The 19779-nt window shown below is 41.7% G+C and overlaps 1 protein-coding gene across 3 annotated transcripts in view; it reads right to left on the bottom strand.

Annotated features, from left to right (window-relative positions):
• Positions 1-19779, bottom strand: part of XPNPEP1 (X-prolyl aminopeptidase 1) — an 87504-nt gene that overhangs the window by 37355 nt on the left and 30370 nt on the right. The window contains exons 1-3 of one of the 3 annotated variants that reach the window (XM_012450175.2): positions 19661-19770; positions 11443-11531; positions 4265-4389 (exon numbers count right to left, since the gene is read on the bottom strand). In XM_012450175.2, the coding sequence (XP_012305598.2) occupies positions 4265-4389; positions 11443-11531; positions 19661-19692 (246 nt within the window). In that variant the 5' untranslated portion in view covers positions 19693-19770. Of the gene's footprint in view, positions 1-4264; positions 4390-11442; positions 11532-18800; positions 18819-19660; positions 19771-19779 lie in introns of those variants that run through there. The other 2 variants (XM_064373890.1, XM_064373891.1) reach the window with 2 other exon arrangements.

Here is a 19779-nt window from a genome sequence, read left to right as displayed (position 1 = left end):
TTTTTAAGTATCAGTCCGGTATCCAAATATCAGCTTTATCATGACCAAAAAAAAAAAAATCTGGCAAAGAAACAGAACACAGGACCAAGAACATCAAGATAAACTTGACTTAGCTACAAGATGTCAATGTCTCCTACTAGTAAACACACAGATAATATCCTAACTCCAGGCAAAAGAAAACTGAAACTGAAATACAAAGACTACAAAGCTTCCCACACACCCTTAACCAGAAACGTTCAACTTTTAACTCAAGTAACATTAGCAAGTCGAATCTTTCTGTACACTGAAGCCCACAAATAGCAAAGCTATTAGGAGTCTTCAGCTGCAGCTCCATAACAGCCTGTGAGAACCCTTTCAGAGGAGAGCCCTAATTTCAGACAACTGTGCCAGGGGACTTGTAGAACTACCCAAACCAACTGCTACATAATCATAATGTGCTCCAGTTGCAGGAATCACCATCTGCTCAACACTGATAGGGTGACTGCAATCAAATCGGCCTAGGGCAACTGTCCAATGCCTAAAGGCCAGGAAATTAAAAATGCCACTGGTGAATCCAGCAGAGAATCCATGTGACATGAAGCTCACGTCCAAAGGCTGAGGCCTAGGATCAACAAGAAACAAGGAAGAGCTCATCAGAGGGGCCCAAAGAAAAGAAAAACCAAAATTCCTTAAAGACAAGGCAATGTTCTCCCTTCTCAAATGGGGGAGTGCCCAGCTTCTCTGCTACCTACGACTCCTACCATAACTCAGGCCCAAATCACAGTGGCCAGCCTACTTTCTCATCCAGTCCTTGGAAGATGACAGTTTATTTCGTATGAAGTTGGTCAATCTTTTTTTATTTGTTTGTTTATGGAGACAGGGTCTCGCTCTGTCGCCTACGCTGGAATGCAGTGGTGCGATCTCAGCTCACTTCAACCTCTGCCTCCCAGGTTTAAGCAACCACCATAGCCTCCTGAGAGCCAGGACTACAGGCGTGAGCCACCACTAATTTTTGCATTTTTTGATAGAGATGGGGTTTCACCATGTTGACCAGACTGGTCTCAAACTCCTGACATCAGGCGATCCGCCCGCCTCAGCCTCCCACAGTGCTGGAATTACAGGCGTAAGCCACCGTGCCCGGCCTGAAGTTGGTCAATCTTATTTGTCTATTCTAATGAACACAGATGAATGGAAGGATTTCATTACCAAAGCCAACCCTAAATCTCACCAGTCTATCCTCACCTTCCCACTGCCTACTAAATCTAACAGTTACATACCTAGCCTCATGGCGTCCTCACATGCCACCACCCTGCTTCCAGCTTGATATTCTACTTTTCCTATATTCTGCCATGCTGAACAGCCAATGAGCTGGTGCCTAAATCTACCTCTCACTCTCACTCCTCCCTTCATCTATCTCCACATGCAAGACCCAACATCGTTTGAAAAGTGCTATCATAGAAACAACATATAAAGGTATTCCATGGAACACTAGATTCTCCCATCCCACCCTGAAATAACTGGGAAAATTCCGTGGACATTTAAGTCCGAAACTCCTTAGAGGTACAGAGTGCACATCAGCATATTAAAGGCCCTGAGAAGTCCTGCAGTTATGAAACTCATAGGGACCAAGGACTTGAATACACATTTTCTCCAAAGAAAATATAGAAATGGGGCCAAAAAGCATATGAAAAGATATTCAACATCACTAATCATCAGGTAATGCAAATCAAATCTACAGTGAGCCATCACCTCACAACAAAATAAAAAATAACAAGTATTGGTGAGGAAGTGGAAGAACTGGAACCCTGTGCACTATTGGTGGGAATGCAAAATAGTACAGGTGCTGCAGAAAACAGTATGGAAGGTCCCCAAAAAATTAAAAATAAAAGGATCATATGATCTGACAATCTCACTTGTGGGCATATATCCAAAAGAATGGAAAACAGGATCTCAAAAAGATATTTGCAAAACCGCATTCATTGCAACATTACTCACAATAGCCAAGAGGTGGAAAAAACTGAAATGACCATCCACAGATGAACAGGTTTTAAAAAAAAATGGCCTCTAAATAAAATGGAATATTATTCAGCCTTAAAAAAGAAAGAAATCCTGTCATATGTTACAACATGGATGAATCTTGGACACTAAGCTAAGTGATATAAGCTAATCACAATACTGCATGATTCTAATTACACGAGTTATCTAAAGTAGGCAAACTCTTACAGAAAGTAGGCTGGTGGTTGCCAGGGATAGTAGGGGAGGAGAGAGACTGGGAGGGGCTGTTTAATGGATATACAGTTTCAGTTTTACAAGATGAAAAAGTTCTAGAGATCTGTTGCATAACAATATGTATATATAGTTAACACCACAGTATTGTACATTTTTAAATGATTCAGATGATAAATGTCATATTATACATTTTTTACCAAAATAAAAAAACCACTGTTCAGCTCATTCACTATTTTCTCAATAGCAAATATTTTTTTGTAGACCATCTTATAAGACACAACAGGAATGCTGAAGAACACAGTTTGGGGAACACTATTCTAAACGTCAAAGTATCCTAAACTTCATGCTGTTTCCTCAAATATCCGATCCCTTTGCTTATTCATTTCAGCCCTTCAGTTGCTCCTAAGGCCTGGAAATTCATGTCTCCAGGCAGAGATCCAATCTTGAGGTTGTTCCCCGGTTAATACAGGCCTGACATTGTCGCAACCATGTAGACTAGGACCTTTGGGGAGCAGGAAGTCAGCCAACCAAAATGGACATCTTTTGGGATCTTTATTCAACTTACAAAAATACCCTCATCTACCACCCCCTCCATCATGGTGGACTGGTGGCCCCCCATTACCCTCATTACTCATGTCTGTACCACATGACGTCACATACACACACACACACACACACACACAGAGTAACCAGGACCAAGCAGAACCAAGTTGCTATACATGCCAATCAACTTCTGACCCTGGACCTTGAATTTGGGGGATTAAGGTTCTAGCTCAATCTGGTATCTTGAAAGTAAGACAGGAAAAGATATAAATGTAGGTGTTGCCAGGTTTATATGACCCTCCCAGTTGGCTGAAAAAGAGAAACTGATATGTAGCAAGACCTGAAAACTCTCCCGTCCCAGTTCTTCATGAGGGCCTGCAGCATTCCTGCCCTCAGGTTCCACAAGACACCCTATCTGAGGCCCTGACATGCATAATTCTGAAAGCACCATTCATAATCTGGAGTTGTGTCAATGTGGTGGCTCTGCCTTTGAATCCTTATAAAGCATTTTTATTGCTCAAGGTATCTCAAGGCAGTTTCTGTTACCTGCAACTGAAGAATCCTATAACAACAGCTTTATTTTCCACTATTGCTTTTTACTTCCCTGGGCTCTTGCCAGGGAAACTTACCTCATTGTTTCTGAAAGCACGCAAAGCTTCCCTGTTTCTTTGCCTTTGCTGCTGTTAATACTTTTACCTAGAACCTCTCTCCTCCTCCTCCACCCCATCCCTCTATTTACCCAAACTTCACCCATCCTTCAAGGTCCAATTCAAATGCCTCCCCTATGTCATGAAGCTCTTCATCATCCTCCCCTCTCGCCCTCAAACTTCCACAGCCGCTGTCCAGATTTTCTTGATTGCACTTATCACATTCTACCTTACAATACAGGTATGTGCATATACATCTAAACTCTATTGTTAAGCTGTATGCTTCTTAAAACCAGGAACAATTTTCATCTCTGTATCATGTCTAATACCGACATAGTTAGGGCCTTATACATAAGCAAAGGCTGAGGAAACTATACTTATAGATAATTCTATGGAAGAATAGCACTTCTATATTATTTCATCTCTTACTAAACCATAACCCCAGTGACAGCAGACATTCAATATTAAGTTCATCTTTGAACCCTACAATACCATAACCACAGTGTAAGCACTGTGAGGCAAAGAGAGGCAGGGCAAACAATTCTGCTAGGGACAAGGTGTGGCAGAGGAGATGTGAAATATGCCAGCAACAGAAAGGTCCAGAACTTCTGTCCCTAAATTGGCCCACTAATTCTTCCACAGTTTATTGAAAGCTGACTAAGTCACTGGAATCAATGAAGCCAGGGCCAATCCACAAGCATTCAGTGAGACCTATTGGACACAGATCCCCACAGCAAGCCCTAGATGACATGCCTGGTTGTAGGTTGACAATTAGAATCCTACAAACACATTAGGGCTGGGGAAAAAAGATTGAAAAGAAAGGAGAGGCTGAAGAGTTCCATCACCAGTCCATTTCCACGCAGTACCTGATGAGCATCTCCCGACGGGATGATGTAGGCCTGGATTGGTTCAGTCACATACTCAGAGTTCCTCATGGCTTGTCTCAGCTGCCGAAGCAGCTCTGAAGTCACCTTTGGAGGCATTCCACTGTCTGCAACAACAGGAGAGTTTATTTCAAAACCAGCCTGCCCCTTGCAATTCAATGTCCAGTTCAAAGTGGGCCACAGAGAAGTGCCTTCCACGTTCTGCCCCACTCCCACTTAGGTCTTCAACCTGACCACCCCACCACCAGACCAAGACCAAAGCTGCCAGAAACAGTAATGGTCACAGTTCTTAAATACTACCTCCAAATAGCCATTGTGGCCAGAAAAGTTTAGCTATTAACCATTTTCAAATTAACTGGTTTCCTCTTTTACTCCTAGGACTTTATTCAAGAATAGGAGATAAACAAGTACACAGAAATTTAAGTGTCTTTGTTTATAGTAGAAAAAAACAGGCGAGGTATATGATCAGTTAAATAAACTTTAATACATACAACAGTATACTGTATACTCATTAAAAATTACACAGACGTAGAAAAGAATTACATAGTTGATTTGGAAAAATGCCTAGACAACACTTGCGGGTGATCAAAAACAGATGACAAAACAAAAAAAACACACATATAGATTGTTCTTATATTTTTAAATTGTGTATGCATATATGTAGAGAGAAGTTTCTAGAAGGACAGTCACCCAAATATTAACAGTGGTAACCTTTGGGTAAGTAAACTTGGAGTAATTGTTTTCTTCTTGTATTTTTCTGCTTTTTAAATTTGACTGCTTTAAAAGAAGTATGTTTTATAAACCTTTTGTTAAATAGCCAATTACAGATTTAGAGAAGAAAGTTCAGTGCACTAGGAGTCAAAAGTCTTATCTTCTAGTGAATACCTGCTATCAACCAGCTGTGCAAGGGAGAAGGGGACCAGGGCCTCAATGCTCTGTGTTCTCCTCTTTAAAGTATAGAAAGTGGATGAGACCCAAGGTTTCCAAACTAAGCCCCAAGAAGTCCCAAGGCCTCAGGGGAGTCTATCATTCAAATAAAACCAGAGCTGGAATCACCAGCTTTAGAAAATACAAATTAGGAACATAAATATAAAACTAATTAAAATGAAATGTTAAGGATGTTAACTGTGGTCATACTAGAAATTCTTAAACTTATTCCAACTATATCTATAGACAGGGATAGTCTCTTAACACTTACTAGGAAGCACAGATGATGCAAGCTCTCTTAACCATTTTAGCTGGTTCTTGGTTGAGAAAACACCTTTTCTCAACAAACACTGATATTAGTTAATGTTCTGATAAACATCATAGCTGTCATCCTAAGTCCACATAACAAAACAACTTCAGAAGGAGCCAATTATAGAATAGTGATCATGCACATTTCACCATATCCCATATACTGGCACAAAATTATACTATTAGAATTCGAAGTACAATAATGAGTTTTTCCAACTCATTTTTTGTAGACTTTATTTTGTTATTATTATTATACTTTAAGTTCTGGGGTACATGTGCAGAATGTGCAGGTTTGTTACATAGGTATAGACGTGCCATGACTGCACCCATCAACCAGTCATCTATATTAGGTATTTCTCCTAATGCTAGGCTTCCCCTAGCCCCCCAACCCTCCGACAGGCCCCAGTGTGTGATGTTCCCCTCCCTGTGCCCATGTGCTCTCATTGTTCAACTTCCACTTATGAGTGAGAACATGTGGTTTTGGGTTTTCTGTTCTTGTGTCAGTTTGCTGAGAATGATGGTTTCCAGCTTCATCCATGTCCCTGCAAAGGATATGAACACATCCTTTTTTATGGCCGCATAGTATTCCATGGTGTATATGTGCTACATTTTCTTTATCCAGTCTATCACTGATGGGAATTTGGGTTTGTTTCAAGTCTTTGCTATCGTGAGTAGTGCTACAATAAACATACATGTGTACATGTCTTTAAAGTAGAATGATTTATAATCCTTTGGGTATATACCCAATAATGGGATTCCTGGGTCAAATGGTATTTCTGGTTCTAGATCCTTGAGGAATCACCACACTGTCTTCCACAATGGTTGCACTAATTTACACTCTCACCAACAGTATAAAAGTGTTCCTATTTCTTCACATCCTCTTCAGCATCTGTTGTTTCCTGACTTTTTAATGATGGCCATTGTAAATGGTATGAGATGGTATCTCATTGTGGTTTTGATTTGCATTTCTCTAATGATCAGTAATGATGAACTTTTTTTCATATGTTTGTTAGCTGTATAAATATCTTCTTTTGAGAAGTGTCTGTTCATATCCTTCACCCACTTTTTGATGGGGTTGTTTTTTTCCTGTAAATTTGTTTATGTTCTTTGTAGACTCTAGATATTAGCCTTTTGGCAGAGGGACAGATTGCAAAAATTTTCTCCCATTCTATAGGTTGGCTGTTCACTCTGATGATAGTTTCTTTGGCTGTGCAGAAATTTCTGTAGTTTAATTAGAGCTCATTTGTCAATTTTGGCTTTTGTTGCCATTGCTTTTGGTGTTTTAGTCATGAAGTCTTTGCCCATGCCTGTGTCCTGAATGGTATTGCCTAGGTTTTCTTCTAGGGTTAACAGACTTCATTTTTTAGAGCAGTTACAGGTTCACAGCAAAACTGAGCAGAAAATACAGAGTTCCCATTAGCTTCAGCCCCAACACACACATAGTCCCCTGCCACTATCTGCATCCTCCACCAGAGTAGTACATTTGTTAGAATGCATGAACTTACATTAATACATCATCATCACCCTAAGTCCATAGCTTACTCCTGAGTTCATTTGTGGTGGTGTACATTCTATGGGTTTTGACAGACATGTAATGGCATGTATCCAGCATTACAGCATCACACAGAGTACTTCCAGTACCCTAAAAATTCTCTATGCACAGGCAGCCTATTCATTCATCCTTCCCCTTCTCCTCTAACCCCTGACAATAACTGAGCTTTTCTACTGTCTCCATGGTTTTGCCTTTTCTAAAATGTCATATAGTTAGAAACATACAATATGTAGCCTTTCCAGATTGACTTCTTTCACTTAAGAATATGTATTTAAGGTTCCGCCATGTCTTTTTATTGCTTGATAGCTCATTTCTTCAGCCCTGAATAACACTCCATTATCTAGATGCACCACTTATCCAGTTACCTCCTGAGGGGCATCTTGGTTGGTTCCAGGTTCTGGTAATTATGAATAAAGCTGCTATAAACATTTGTGTGCAGGTTTTGAGTAGACATACAATTTCATCTCATTCGGTGTTTTTGGCATTTTGGAGTTTGCCAACTCATTTTTTAACAAATAAAACTATTTTGCTTAATCAAAAACATTGTAACATACAATTCTGTAAGTAATGGAGAGTTAAATCAAGGCAATTATATGAGGTGATCTTCAAGGACTGACATCCTGACTTGCTGTAGCTTAAACGCTGCTGGGCATAGATCCTTTTTTGGATCTTTTTCTTTAACATACTCATTTGCTTCTACTTCTTCATATCACCATCACCTTAGGCTTCTATGCCTCTGTTGTTATGGTTATCTCCAATAGAATCCCCTATGGGATACCATACTGATCTTGAGATAGAAAAAGTGCCCCACTTATCATCTGCAGCAAGGCCAACTTCAACAGCAGGTCTTAGGGCTTAATCTCAGGAGTCTCAGAAGAGAGAAGTACTCAAAGGAAGAGTCAATGGAAACTGTCCTAGTCATAATTTAAGTACATCCATGTTCCTTGCATTACAGCTGCTTCTGAATATTGCTCAGAGGGACACTCTTTCCCCCCTCCCCCCGAGGGGAGACAGGATCTTCCTACATTGTCAGGCTGGACGCCTGGACTCAAGCAATCCTCCTGCCTCAGCCTGCCAAGTAGGTGGGACTACAGGTACACAGTGGCACATCCAGCTATCCTTTCTTTTGTCTAATCTACTGGGCCTATAATTTCTCACCTATCAGAGAAAGAGATCAAAAGTATCTAGTCTGATCCAAGTTTATACATCAACACCTCCATTGGGGGTTCAAAATAAAGCCCACTGTGATCTCACAAGCTTGCCAGCATCAAAAAATTTTACTCTGATTATCTTTCAGGAGCTTCAGAATAGATTTATCATGTTTTCAAACCATATTTCTGAGCAAGTTATCATTCTTTAAAAGAGTCAAGCAAAAATGAAGCTTTATTTATTTAAAAGCAGTACTTCAACACTGGCTGCACATTAGAACTATCTGGGGAACATCTGACTTAACTGGTCTGGAGTATAGCCTTGGCTTCAGGAATTTTAAAATGCAAATATATGTTAAGAGTCCAATATACTTTCTTTCAAGATCATTTATTTCCTTATAGAATCTGCCTTCTATTTAGGCACATCCTGACTTAAGGATTTTGGTGGTACTGACTGGCTGTTTAGTGCTAATTGTAGTATCGATATCATCCATCACTAACTCCATCAATAAAGTCAACACAACCAATGATGAGCACAAAATCTTCAACTGCAAACTAAAAACCAACAAAGACAAAGTGGATCTGGTCAAAACATCCTCTGCTTCCTGGTCATCACAACCTGCCTCCTCACTCCCACATTCTGATCTGCATCACCACCACCATCACATCATCACATTTCCCCTCATGACTGGTGTATTAGACCCCCACAGAATCATCAGCCTCATCAGTGTCACTGTATTAAAGTAGAGTTGTGACTCTCCCCTCCACAATGCTACCTGCCCCCATCACCACTCTTCCCTCTTCCTACTTCCTCATCCTTCAGGCCCATCACATTTGGTTCATGCTCTGGGTGAAATGCAGCCACTTCTTTATCATCACTATCAGACATGATGAAAGAAGTCCCAATACCATAACCAACAGTTAGGATGTGGTAAGGGGCAGTGGCAGCAACAGTGGAGGTGAAGAAGGTAGCAATAGGCAATGGCTGAGGCAGTGAGGCAACCACCAGTGAAGTGAATACAGTGGGCCCTGGTGGCTGAGGCAGCTGTAGCCACAAGGACAACAGGTAATGAAAGTGCCTGAATGGGTGAGCAGCTGGAGCTAAGGAGAGAACAAAATTGGTGCATTATATAAGTCCCAGCCATAGAGATGGCACTGGTTGAAAAGGCAGCCAAGATGGAGGAAGTGAAAGTTGCAGCTGATGACCCTCATAATTTTTATAAGGAGTAAATGAGTTACTATATGTACAGCGCTTAGAAACAGTACCTGGCACATTACAAATGTAAATGTTTAATGTTATCAGAGTTAGACACACCAGTAACCATAAATGCAGTGTGATAAATGGTGTAACAGGTGTGTATGCCACTTCTCCTGAAGGCAGGGATGATGTCACCTCTGTATCCATCTATCTATACCTAACATATACATATGCTCACTGAAAGATGGCTAAATGAAAGTCACAACATTCTGTCTATGATATTTTCAGACTCAATAAACAGTAATTAATCTTCAGCGAAAAAAGAAAGGTAGGCTCTTGCAAGGTGCCGTATTATGACATCTGCTCATTCCACATCCTGTGACTTTTCAGAAATGTTAGAAACAGCCAAGAGCTAAGCAAAGTGGGCAGAAAAGTGGGAAGCCAAGAGCAACAGGCCTACTCCACAATGAAACATTAGCCCATACACTGGCAGATATTTTCAAACTCTGCCTTACAGAGAATGACTCACTTAAAAGTCTTACACATATAGGGTCTGCTTTTAGAAATAAGTTCCCAAATCTTCAGCCTTTATCACAAACAAGATTTTTCACTGATTGTACATGAAAAGCACACCATACTTACCTCACTGGTGGCCAGGCAAATTAAACATGATAACGTGTGTGAAAGCACCATGCACAGCATCTAATACACTGCAGGAGCTCAAGAAATATTTGAATCTGGATCTGAAGCACCAGGTGGAATTCCTACATGTCTTGTTATAAGAATGGAAGAGGCCACTTTACTCCAATTTCAGCATCTTAACACATGCACAGATGCTCTTCCAGCATCAATAGCTTTAGAGGTAGTGGTTTGTTTCTCTGTTGCACAGTTGAGGGAGGCTAGGGCTTTACATACATTAGTGACTAATTCTCACAATAATCCTCCAAGGGAGGTTTCACTATTCTCATTTTACACATAAAAGAACAGGAGTTAAAAGGAGTTAAGTACTTGCCCAAGTCAGCTGGATCATCAGGAACCAGGATTCAAGGTCTAAGCAATTCCCAAGTCCATGCTCTATTACACCATGTTATCTGGGGGACACAATAGAGGCTTAAAGTGTTCTAAGACCAACAGAAGCAAAACAAGTGAGCTCCAGTTTCCAGCTGGGATCTACAACCTCAGGCAACTGAAGCTCCCTAACCTCTATTTCCTCATATATTACAAAAAGAAAAAGAAGTTATCTTCCAACTCTAAATTTGATGATACCATCACTTTTTTCCTTTCTTTACTTTCTCTTTTTTCTCCTTCCTCTGCTACCTCCTAATATGGACCAAAATGTGTTGGCTACATCTATATTTTTTAAAGAAAAGGATCTAAAACTGCATACAATTATAGCATTGATGTTCCAAACAGAGATTAGATAGGCATGGTTTCTTACAAGAAATCCATTTTCAGTCAGCTAAAAAAAAGTGGCTCTCCTGAGTAGTTGGTAGAACAACACTGGCTTACATGGAACAGAAATACAGTAATACACCACTTTTCAGAATTCAGGTTTCTGGTAACCCATCAGACAATTAACCAGTTCTGGGGAGAAGGGACAGCCCAGAAACATTTCCCAAAAGACTTTCCTAAATGCACACTCAATTTATAAAACACAATAATATATTATAAACTTTTCTCATTTTGCAATTTTATGATCAAAGTTGAAAGCTAATTTATATGGTAATCAGTAATGGACTGCATAATGAAATAGAGAACATTTTCAATAATAACCTGTCTCCTCCTCCACCACCACCACCACCCCTACAAAAATGGAAAACGAAAAAAAAAAAAAAAAAAAATGGTAAATATACCAACCACCTAGAAAGCCAAAAAAAACAAAATGATTTTTAACTTCCAGATACTCACCCCCAGTCATGATCTATTACTAATTCCTTACCCTCTTCTTCTCATGCAACCTGGGGTCGGGGTGGAGATCTCAAATCCTTTTCAGATATTCCATCTAATTTCCAGACAAAATTATTACCTGTTTCCACACCTGTGTCTCCTGAGTGTGTCACCTCGTTAGGTTCAATTATTCTTAAATTTCTCAGCTGAAAATCCTGGTGGTTCGCCCTTAAGGAGAGAAATAACAGGAAGTTGCAGACTTTGACCACAATAAACATGGCAAGGCTCAGTCAGAGAGGACATCACTTAACTCAGCAGTTCTCTTACATGCGTCAGAAGAACTCGCACCCCCATATCAGTGGCAGAATAAATAAAAGTTTGATGTAAAAGTTGCAGGTGTAAAACATCACCATTGCAGGTAAACTTTCTCAGCTCTAGCTTCCAGTTCATAAATCCTCTTCAGCTACGTCTAACCTCCGGTTTAACTAGACTAAGAAGATTTATTTTCAATGATTATGTTTTTTTCCTTATACAAGTTCTAGTTGATTCTTTTTCATATCTCCCCGTTCTTTCTTTATGGTGTCCTATTGTTTCACTCTGTGAAAAAAATGCCTTCTCTTCATACCTTTGTCATTTTAGGCCCTTATTTTATAATGTCTCCCATACTTTCCAATAGATCTTGGGAGAGTAACCCTCAATGTTTGCTAAGTCTGCTGCCTCTCCTTCTTGGTGGTTCATTCCTTCTGTACTTTGTGATCTTTTGTTAAGAGCTTATCTTCGATAGAGGCTATTTATCTATAAGAATGTGATGTGTCCTGGTTTGTACAAGCAGTTCTGTTATTTGCTTCTAAGACTTTCACATTAATTTCTTAGCTGGAAGATTTGCACACAAACTTCTTGTTCTCATATGGGGATAGTCTAATGCCCCGGACACCAGGTATGGAGGTCTATATCTGCATCTGATAACTTTCGCAGGCTCAGGTTACTAGTATACCATTCAGGTGTTAAGTTCCCTCTAAATTTTTGGCACTTGAAGATTTCTCTTTCTTTCAAGTTCATTCAGTCAACAAATATTTATTGAAAAATATTCCATAATCCAAGCCCTATTCTGGGCACAACAGTGAACAAAATAGACAAGATCTGTGACTTTAACAAATTTACAAGGGGCAAGGCAGGAAGACTGGGGAGAGGACAAGAAAGAGAAGGCAACAGACACAAAACAAGTACACAGTATGTCAGGTAATAAGAACGCATTTTGTGAAAAAACGTAAAGCAGAGCAAGGAGAAGAAAACATCAAGGAGGTAAGGGGAAGGATGATTTCATATGGGGTAGCCAGGGACAGCCTCTCTGGTAACAGAAAACATTTTAGCATAGACTTAAAAAGAGTGAGGAAGCAAGCCATGTGAACGGCTAGGGGAACAACATTCCAATAAAAGAATAGCAACTGCAAAGGTCTTGAGGCAGAAGTATGACTAGTGTACCTGAGGAAAAGCAAGAAGGCCAGTGCAGTGTGTTTGTATCAGGGGATGGGGAGGTAAGTGGTTTACAGACAAGGTCACAGAGGCACTAGGGGGCCTATTGTGGGTCATAGAAAAGGTTTTGAATTTTACTCAGCTATGAACTCAAAGTTAACTAAGTTATCATTTAAATTACATGTTAAATTATACATGTTGGTAAAGACAGAGAGGGTCACATTAGCTCAGTCTACCACCATGGCAAGAACCAGGTAACTAGACAGCTTTACCAATGACTGTAGGTCTGGTTTCATATGGCTGTGACTTTAGTTTTACTGGACAGAATGATAAGTTCTTACCTAGGGCAAACATATTCTTTCATAAAGAAGTAAGACACCCCAATATGTCTTCTAAATATAAATACAAATATCCTCAACAAAATACTAGCTAACTGAATCCAGAACAATATAAAAAAGACCATACACCATCATTGCCAAGTGGGATTTATCCCAGGAATACAAGGTTGGCTTAATATATGAAAAATCAATTACTGTAATAGGCCCTATCAACAGAATAAAGAACAAAATCTACAAGATCTTCTCAACAAATGCAGAAAAAGCATGACAAAATCCAATGCCCCTTCAAGATAAAAATTCCTCAACCTGTGGCTCAAGCCTGTAATTCCAGCACTTTGGGAGGCCGAGGCAGGTGGATCACGAGGTCAAGAGATCGAGACCATCCTGGTCAAGGTGGTGAAACCCCGTCTCTACTAGTACAAAAAAAATTAGCTGGGCATGGTGGCACATGCCTGTAATCCCAGCTACTCAGGAGGCTGAGGCAGGAGAATTGCCTGAACCCAGGAGGCGGAGGTTGCGGTGAGCCGAGATCGCGCCATTGCACTCCAGCCTGGGTAACAAGAGCGAAACTCCATCTCAAATAAAAAAAAAAAAAAAAAATTCCTCAACCTGACAAAGGGTATTATAAAACCTACAGCTAACATTATTTTTAATATTGAAAGACTGAATGCTTTCCCCTATGATCAGGAACAATACAGGGACGTCTACTCTTGGCACTTCTATTCAATAGTGTACCAGAAGTTCCATCTAGGGCAAGTAAGCAAGAAAATGAAACAAAAGGCATCCGTATTAGAAAAGAAGAAGTAAAACTATCTCTATTTGCAAATGACATAATCTTGAATATAGAAAATCCTAAAGAATCCACAAACAAAATGAGAACTAATAACTGAGTTCATCAAGAATGCAGGATACAAAAATCAATATTTAAAGAAATCAATTTGACTTCTATATCTTTGTAATGAACAACCCAAAACTAAAATTAAGAAAAGTCCATTTACAATAACGTCAAAAACAAAACATACTTAGAAATAAGTTTAACAAAAGAAATACAAAATGTACACTATAAAAACAAAAAAGACTGCTGAAAGTAACTGAAGAAGACCTAAATAAACAAAAGCTATTCCATGGTCACGGATTGGAAGGTTTACTATTGGTAAGATGGCAGTACTTCCCAAATTGATCTATGGACTCAATGTATTCCCTGCCAAAATTCCAGCTAGCTCGTAGGCTGAAATTGACAAGCAGATTCTAAAATTCACATGGAAACACAAGGGACCCAGAATAGCCAAAGCAATCTTGAAAAAGAACAAAATCTTGAAAAGAACGCTCCCTTCCCAATTTCAAACCTAAATACAAAACCATAGTAACCAAGACAGTGTGGTACTAGCATAAGAATGGACTTACAAGTGAGTAAAACAGAATAAAGAGTCCAGAAATAAACCCTCACATTTACTGTCAACTGATTTTTGAGAAGGATGCCAAGACCATTCAATGGGGAAGGAATAGTCTCCTCAACAATTGGTGCCAGGAAAACTAAATATCCACATGCAAAAGAATAAAGTTTCCAACATGGCAAAACTCCGTTTCTACAAAGAATACAAAAATTAGCCAGGCATCGTGGCATGCACTGGTAGTCCCAGCTACTCTGGAGGCTGAGGTGGGCTGAATCACTTGAGCCCTGGAGGTCGAGGCTGCAGTGAACCATAATAGCACCACGGCACTCCAGCTTAGGTTACAGAGCAAGACTCTGTCTCAAAAAAAAAGGGTTTGGCGGGGAGGGCAGGCACAATGGCTCACATCTATAATCCCAGCACTTTGGGAGACTGAGGCGGGCAGACTGCCTGAGTCCACGGGTTCAAGACTAGCCTGGGCAACATGGCAAAACCCATCTCTACAAAAAATACAAAAACGAGCCAGGTTTGGTGGTGCACACCTGTGGTCCCAGCTACTTAGGAGGCTGAGGTGGGCTGACGTGGGAGGATCACTTAAGCCAGAGAGGTCGAGGCAGCAGGGAGCTGTAATCGCCCTGCTGCAGTCCAGCTTTGGTGACACAGAGAGACCCTGTCTCAAAAATAAGAAAAATGAAGTTTAACCCACCTCATACGATATACAATGGATCACAAGCATGAATCTAGGAGCTAAACTGTAAAACTCTTAAAGCAAAAACATAAGTCTGCCTGATGCTGGATTAGGCAATGACTTAAAGACACTAATCAAAAAGCATAGCAACAAAAGAAAAAAGAGATATACTGGACTTCATCAGAATTTAAAATGTTTGTGTTTCAAAGGATAACATCAAGAAAATGTATGACAGCCCACAGAATGGGAGAAAATATCTGCAAATCTGTTGAGTCTAGTATTCAGAATATATAAAGAATTATTACAACTCAATAAAAAGACATACAACCCAATTTTAAAATGGACTAAGGATCTGAAGAGACATTTCTTCAGCAAAAGTAAATAAATGACCAAGAAGTACGTGAAAATATACTCAACATCATTAGTCATTAGAGAAATGCAAATCAATGGCCGGGCACAGTGGCTCACATCTGTAATCCCAGCACTTTGGGAGGCCAAGGTGGGCAAATTACGAGGTCAGGAGTTCGAGACCAGCCTGACCAACATGGTAAAACCCCGTCTCTACTAAAGATACAAAAATCAGCCAGTCATGGTGGTCAGCGCCTGTAATCCCAGCTACTCGGGAGACTAAGGCAGGAGAATCACTTGAAGCCAGGAGGTAGAGGTTGCGGTGGGCCGAGAGTGTGCCATTGCACTCCAGCCTGGGTGACAGAGCGAGACTCGGTGTCAAAAAAAAAAAAAAGAGAGAGACATGCAAATTAAAACCACAGTGAGATACCACTTCACACCCACTAGGAAGGTTATAATAAAAAAGACTGACAATAACAAGTATGGGTGAGGGTATGGAAAAATTAGAACTCAAACATTCCTGGTAAGAATGTAAAATGGTATAATGGCTTTGGAAAACAATTCCTATGTATATAATCAAGAAAACTGAAAATATATATACATCCGTATAAAAAGTTGTACACAAATATACATAGCTGTATTATCTGTAACAGCCAAAATGTAGGAACAACTCAAATGCCCAACTGTTGAATGGATTAATAAAAGTCTCTATCCATACAATGGAATATTATTTAGCAATAAAAAGAAATCAACACCTACGACATAGATGAACCTTGAAAACATGCTAAGGGAAAAATGCCTGATACAAAGACCACATAATATATGACTCTATTCACACAAAATGTCCAGAATAGGCAAATCTATAAAGACAGGAAGTAGACATGCATTGTTAGTGGTTGCCAAGGGCTGAAGTGAGGCTGGGAAAAATGAGGAGTGACTGATTACGGGTAACCGGATTTCTTTTGGGATTAAGAAAATGTCCTAAAATGATTGTGGTGATAGTTGTACAACTCTGTGACTATACTAATAACTTGAATTGTACATTTTAACAGATAGATGAATTGTACATAAGTGAACTGTATCTCAAAAAAGCTGTTATAAGTCTTATAACAACTCTTTCTTGGATAAGGATACAAGTCACATTCTCACCTAATTTCGCATTACTTCACATGTAAGTTTCGAAGATGGTAAGTAACTGATCCCAATGACTAGTTCAGACACATAACTACAAAGGTGGAAGGTTATCTTTTTTTCAGAGACAGGGTCTTGCTGTACCACTCAGGCTGGAGTGCAATGGCACCATCGTAGCTTACAGCAGCCTCAAACTTCCAAGCTCAAGCAATCTCCCAAGGACCTAGGACTACAATCATGTGCCATCACACCCACCTGATTTTTTTTTTTTTAATTTTCTGAAGAGACAGGATCTCACCACATTGCCCAGGCTGGTCTCAAACTCCTGGCCTCAAGTGACCCTCCCACCTCAGCCTCCCAAAGTGCTGGGGTTACAGGTATGAGCCACTATGCCCAGCCACGGTTATCCTGGGTAAACCTATTCATTCATTTTACAGAAGAAAAAACAAGGATAACTTACCATAGGCCATATAACTCAGTAGATGCAAAGCCAAGAACAGAAACCAGGTCTGACCGGTGAGCTCAAACTCTCTATGTGAGCATCAACACCTCCACCTTTCTGTCAGGATCACAGGAGCCACGAAGCAGCTAAACACTACAGCTGCTCTGCTCTTGTCATATCCCGGTTTCTGTAGAGTCTAAGGTCTATCCACCCTTCATTTATTTATAAGGACAGATAAAATTCTTAAATTCTCTGTCAAAGCACAATTATCATTAAATGTTAGAGCTAGAAGAATATACCTCAGTGACTACCCAACTCAATTCCCTCCTCTAGACCAGGAAACCTAGAAACAAAGATCAAATGACTAGCTCAAGGCCTCACAGCTAACTGCTGACAGAGCTGGATCCACAGTTCAGGACTCCCAACTTCTAGATCAGTGCTCCTACCCTTTCCAGGACTTCTTCAACCTACGCCTCCTCAACTTCATGGTGAGCCACCAGATGGGTAAGGGGCAATAAGTATGCAGAGCACTTTCAATCTTTGTATAAGATGGTTATGGCAGCACTAGAAAAGGACTTCTCCCTCTCTTTTTCAAAGAAATCCTGGCAGTGTTCTGAATACCTCACCATCCCCTCCCCTCCTCCCCCCAACCCCCACAACCCCCAGTCCATGGGAATCACACATGTGTAGTGCTTAGCATGGGGCAAAACACGGAACGAGATGCTCAATCATACCTAGTGGGATGAGACAAGAGTAAACTGGAACAAGTTCTAAGGTTGGGAAGTAAGCAACCCAGATTCTTTGGATTCTTCAGCTACCCAGAAACCATCCCTCCATTTGATGAGAACCTTGGTTTTCCTTTTGAAACTGTGCCCTCTCCATTTCAGCCCAAGGGGTTCAAAGGAGACTTCACACACCCATCAGGATCTGGAACCCAGGGTTGGTCAATCCCTCCCTCTGGCCATAATGAGTGGTTCACAGATGAACATGAGAATTAAGTCAGCCCAGTGAGAATCAGATCAGGGACTTCTGCTCCATTAGGAAGGAGGACTTAACTTCTCTGCTGGGGCTGTCAGCCTAGAACTGTCATAACCTGCCATAAGGAGAAAGTCAGCCTGAGAACAAAGCCAATACTGAATAAATCAGAGCCAAGTGATGCAAAACAGAAGCCAAGTCTGAAGTCAATGTTGGTGGTGATCCTGGATTCAGACACTAGAAGCCAGCTCAACCCCATTTTACCTAAGTCAATTTGAGTTGTTTCCATTACGTAAACTGAAAAGTGCTCACTTTTACACTGGATGGCACTCAAATTCTACCAGTAAGGGAAGTACCTGTGGAAAGAGGCCTCCCCTCTCTCAGCCTTCCACTGGACTTTCCTTTGAGGTAAAAAGACTCTACCAGCTGGTATAGAAAAGACTCTTCTGCTCCTAAAAGGCTGTGATTCTATAAATCTAGCACAGATCACCTTGACCCTCGAAGGCCACCCGGGGCCTACAGCCTAACTCATCATTATCCACTTGCCTCATCCATTTCCAGCACTTCACTTACAGGAAGCTCCAACCAGATGGAAGTTCCCCACCCCTCTCCACATACTTCCACAGGGTGGGTCTGCTTTTCTGCTTACCCCTAACAAGCTGTGGCAAGGGCAAGTCCGGGTCAAGGTGGGTTTGGGACCCGCCTACTTACAAACACAAGCATGAGCCATGGTCTGTGTTCAGCAAGAAAGCCTGGCCATGCTGCAAGGTGTGTGCATTCATGTCTCAAGTGGATAGCAGGTGGGTGACCCCTTGCGGATGGCCTGGGAGTCTGGCCTGTGGCCTCCATGAACTCTGAACACCTCTCTCCATCTCCCACTTTGTCAGAGGCTCTGATAAGTATACCCTGGTTGTAAAAGAAGAATAAACTAAAACATGTTTAACTTGAGGCCAGGAAATTATCCTTCTCACCTTCTGGTGCCGAAGGAGAGCCCAGGGCACGCTACTGGGGGTTTTTTCCTGGAGGTTATACCAAAACATTTCCTGACACAGGCTCTGAAACCGTTTGGGTAGGGAGGGACCCGCAACCATCTATCTTTGTGGAAGTGACAGATCAGTAGAGAGAATTGCAGGTGTCAGTATAGTCGAGATTGTAACTTGAGGTTTAGATTCCTGGGAAATGAGGACAGGGGCTCGCCCACCTCCCCGAGCAAGAGGAGGGGCCAGGAGGGGCCAACTTCCTCCAACAGCGGGGCCTTCCCGCGGGCCGGTGGCGGTGACGGCCACCGCCCCCTCGGGCCAAGCGGGGCAGTTCCACGGCACACGCGTCCAGGGAACGGGCTCGGGCTGCCCCTGTGCCCACCGACCCGCCAGAAACGAACCGGATCTCGCCCGGCTTCATGGTCCCCTCCCCCTGCTCCCGCTCGGGGGCTCCGGCGAGCGGGGCCCTCGCCCGACTGCCGGGCCTGGCTCCTCACCCGCGGGTCCCTGCCCGCCGGGGTGCCACAAGCGCGGCCGCGAGGTGGGAGCCGCACGCTGCCCGGACGCCGGCTCCCGGCGGAGCGCCCTCACCTTACTCGCGGTGGCTTTCTGGAGGCTGCCATTCGGCGGTGACGTGCCCCAGCCCACGTCAGGGGAGCGCAAACCAGCTGATCACCCGCGGAAGGGCCGGCGCGAGGGAGGCGCGAGAG

The sequence above is a fragment of the Aotus nancymaae genome, unplaced genomic scaffold, assembly GCF_030222135.1.
Source record: "Aotus nancymaae isolate 86718 unplaced genomic scaffold, 86718_ANA_hifiasm-v0.15.2.pri h1tg000010l, whole genome shotgun sequence".
NCBI lineage: Eukaryota > Metazoa > Chordata > Mammalia > Primates > Aotidae > Aotus > Aotus nancymaae.
The sequence above is the reverse complement of the archived record's forward strand: the minus strand, read 5'-3'. Positions and strand labels throughout refer to the sequence as shown.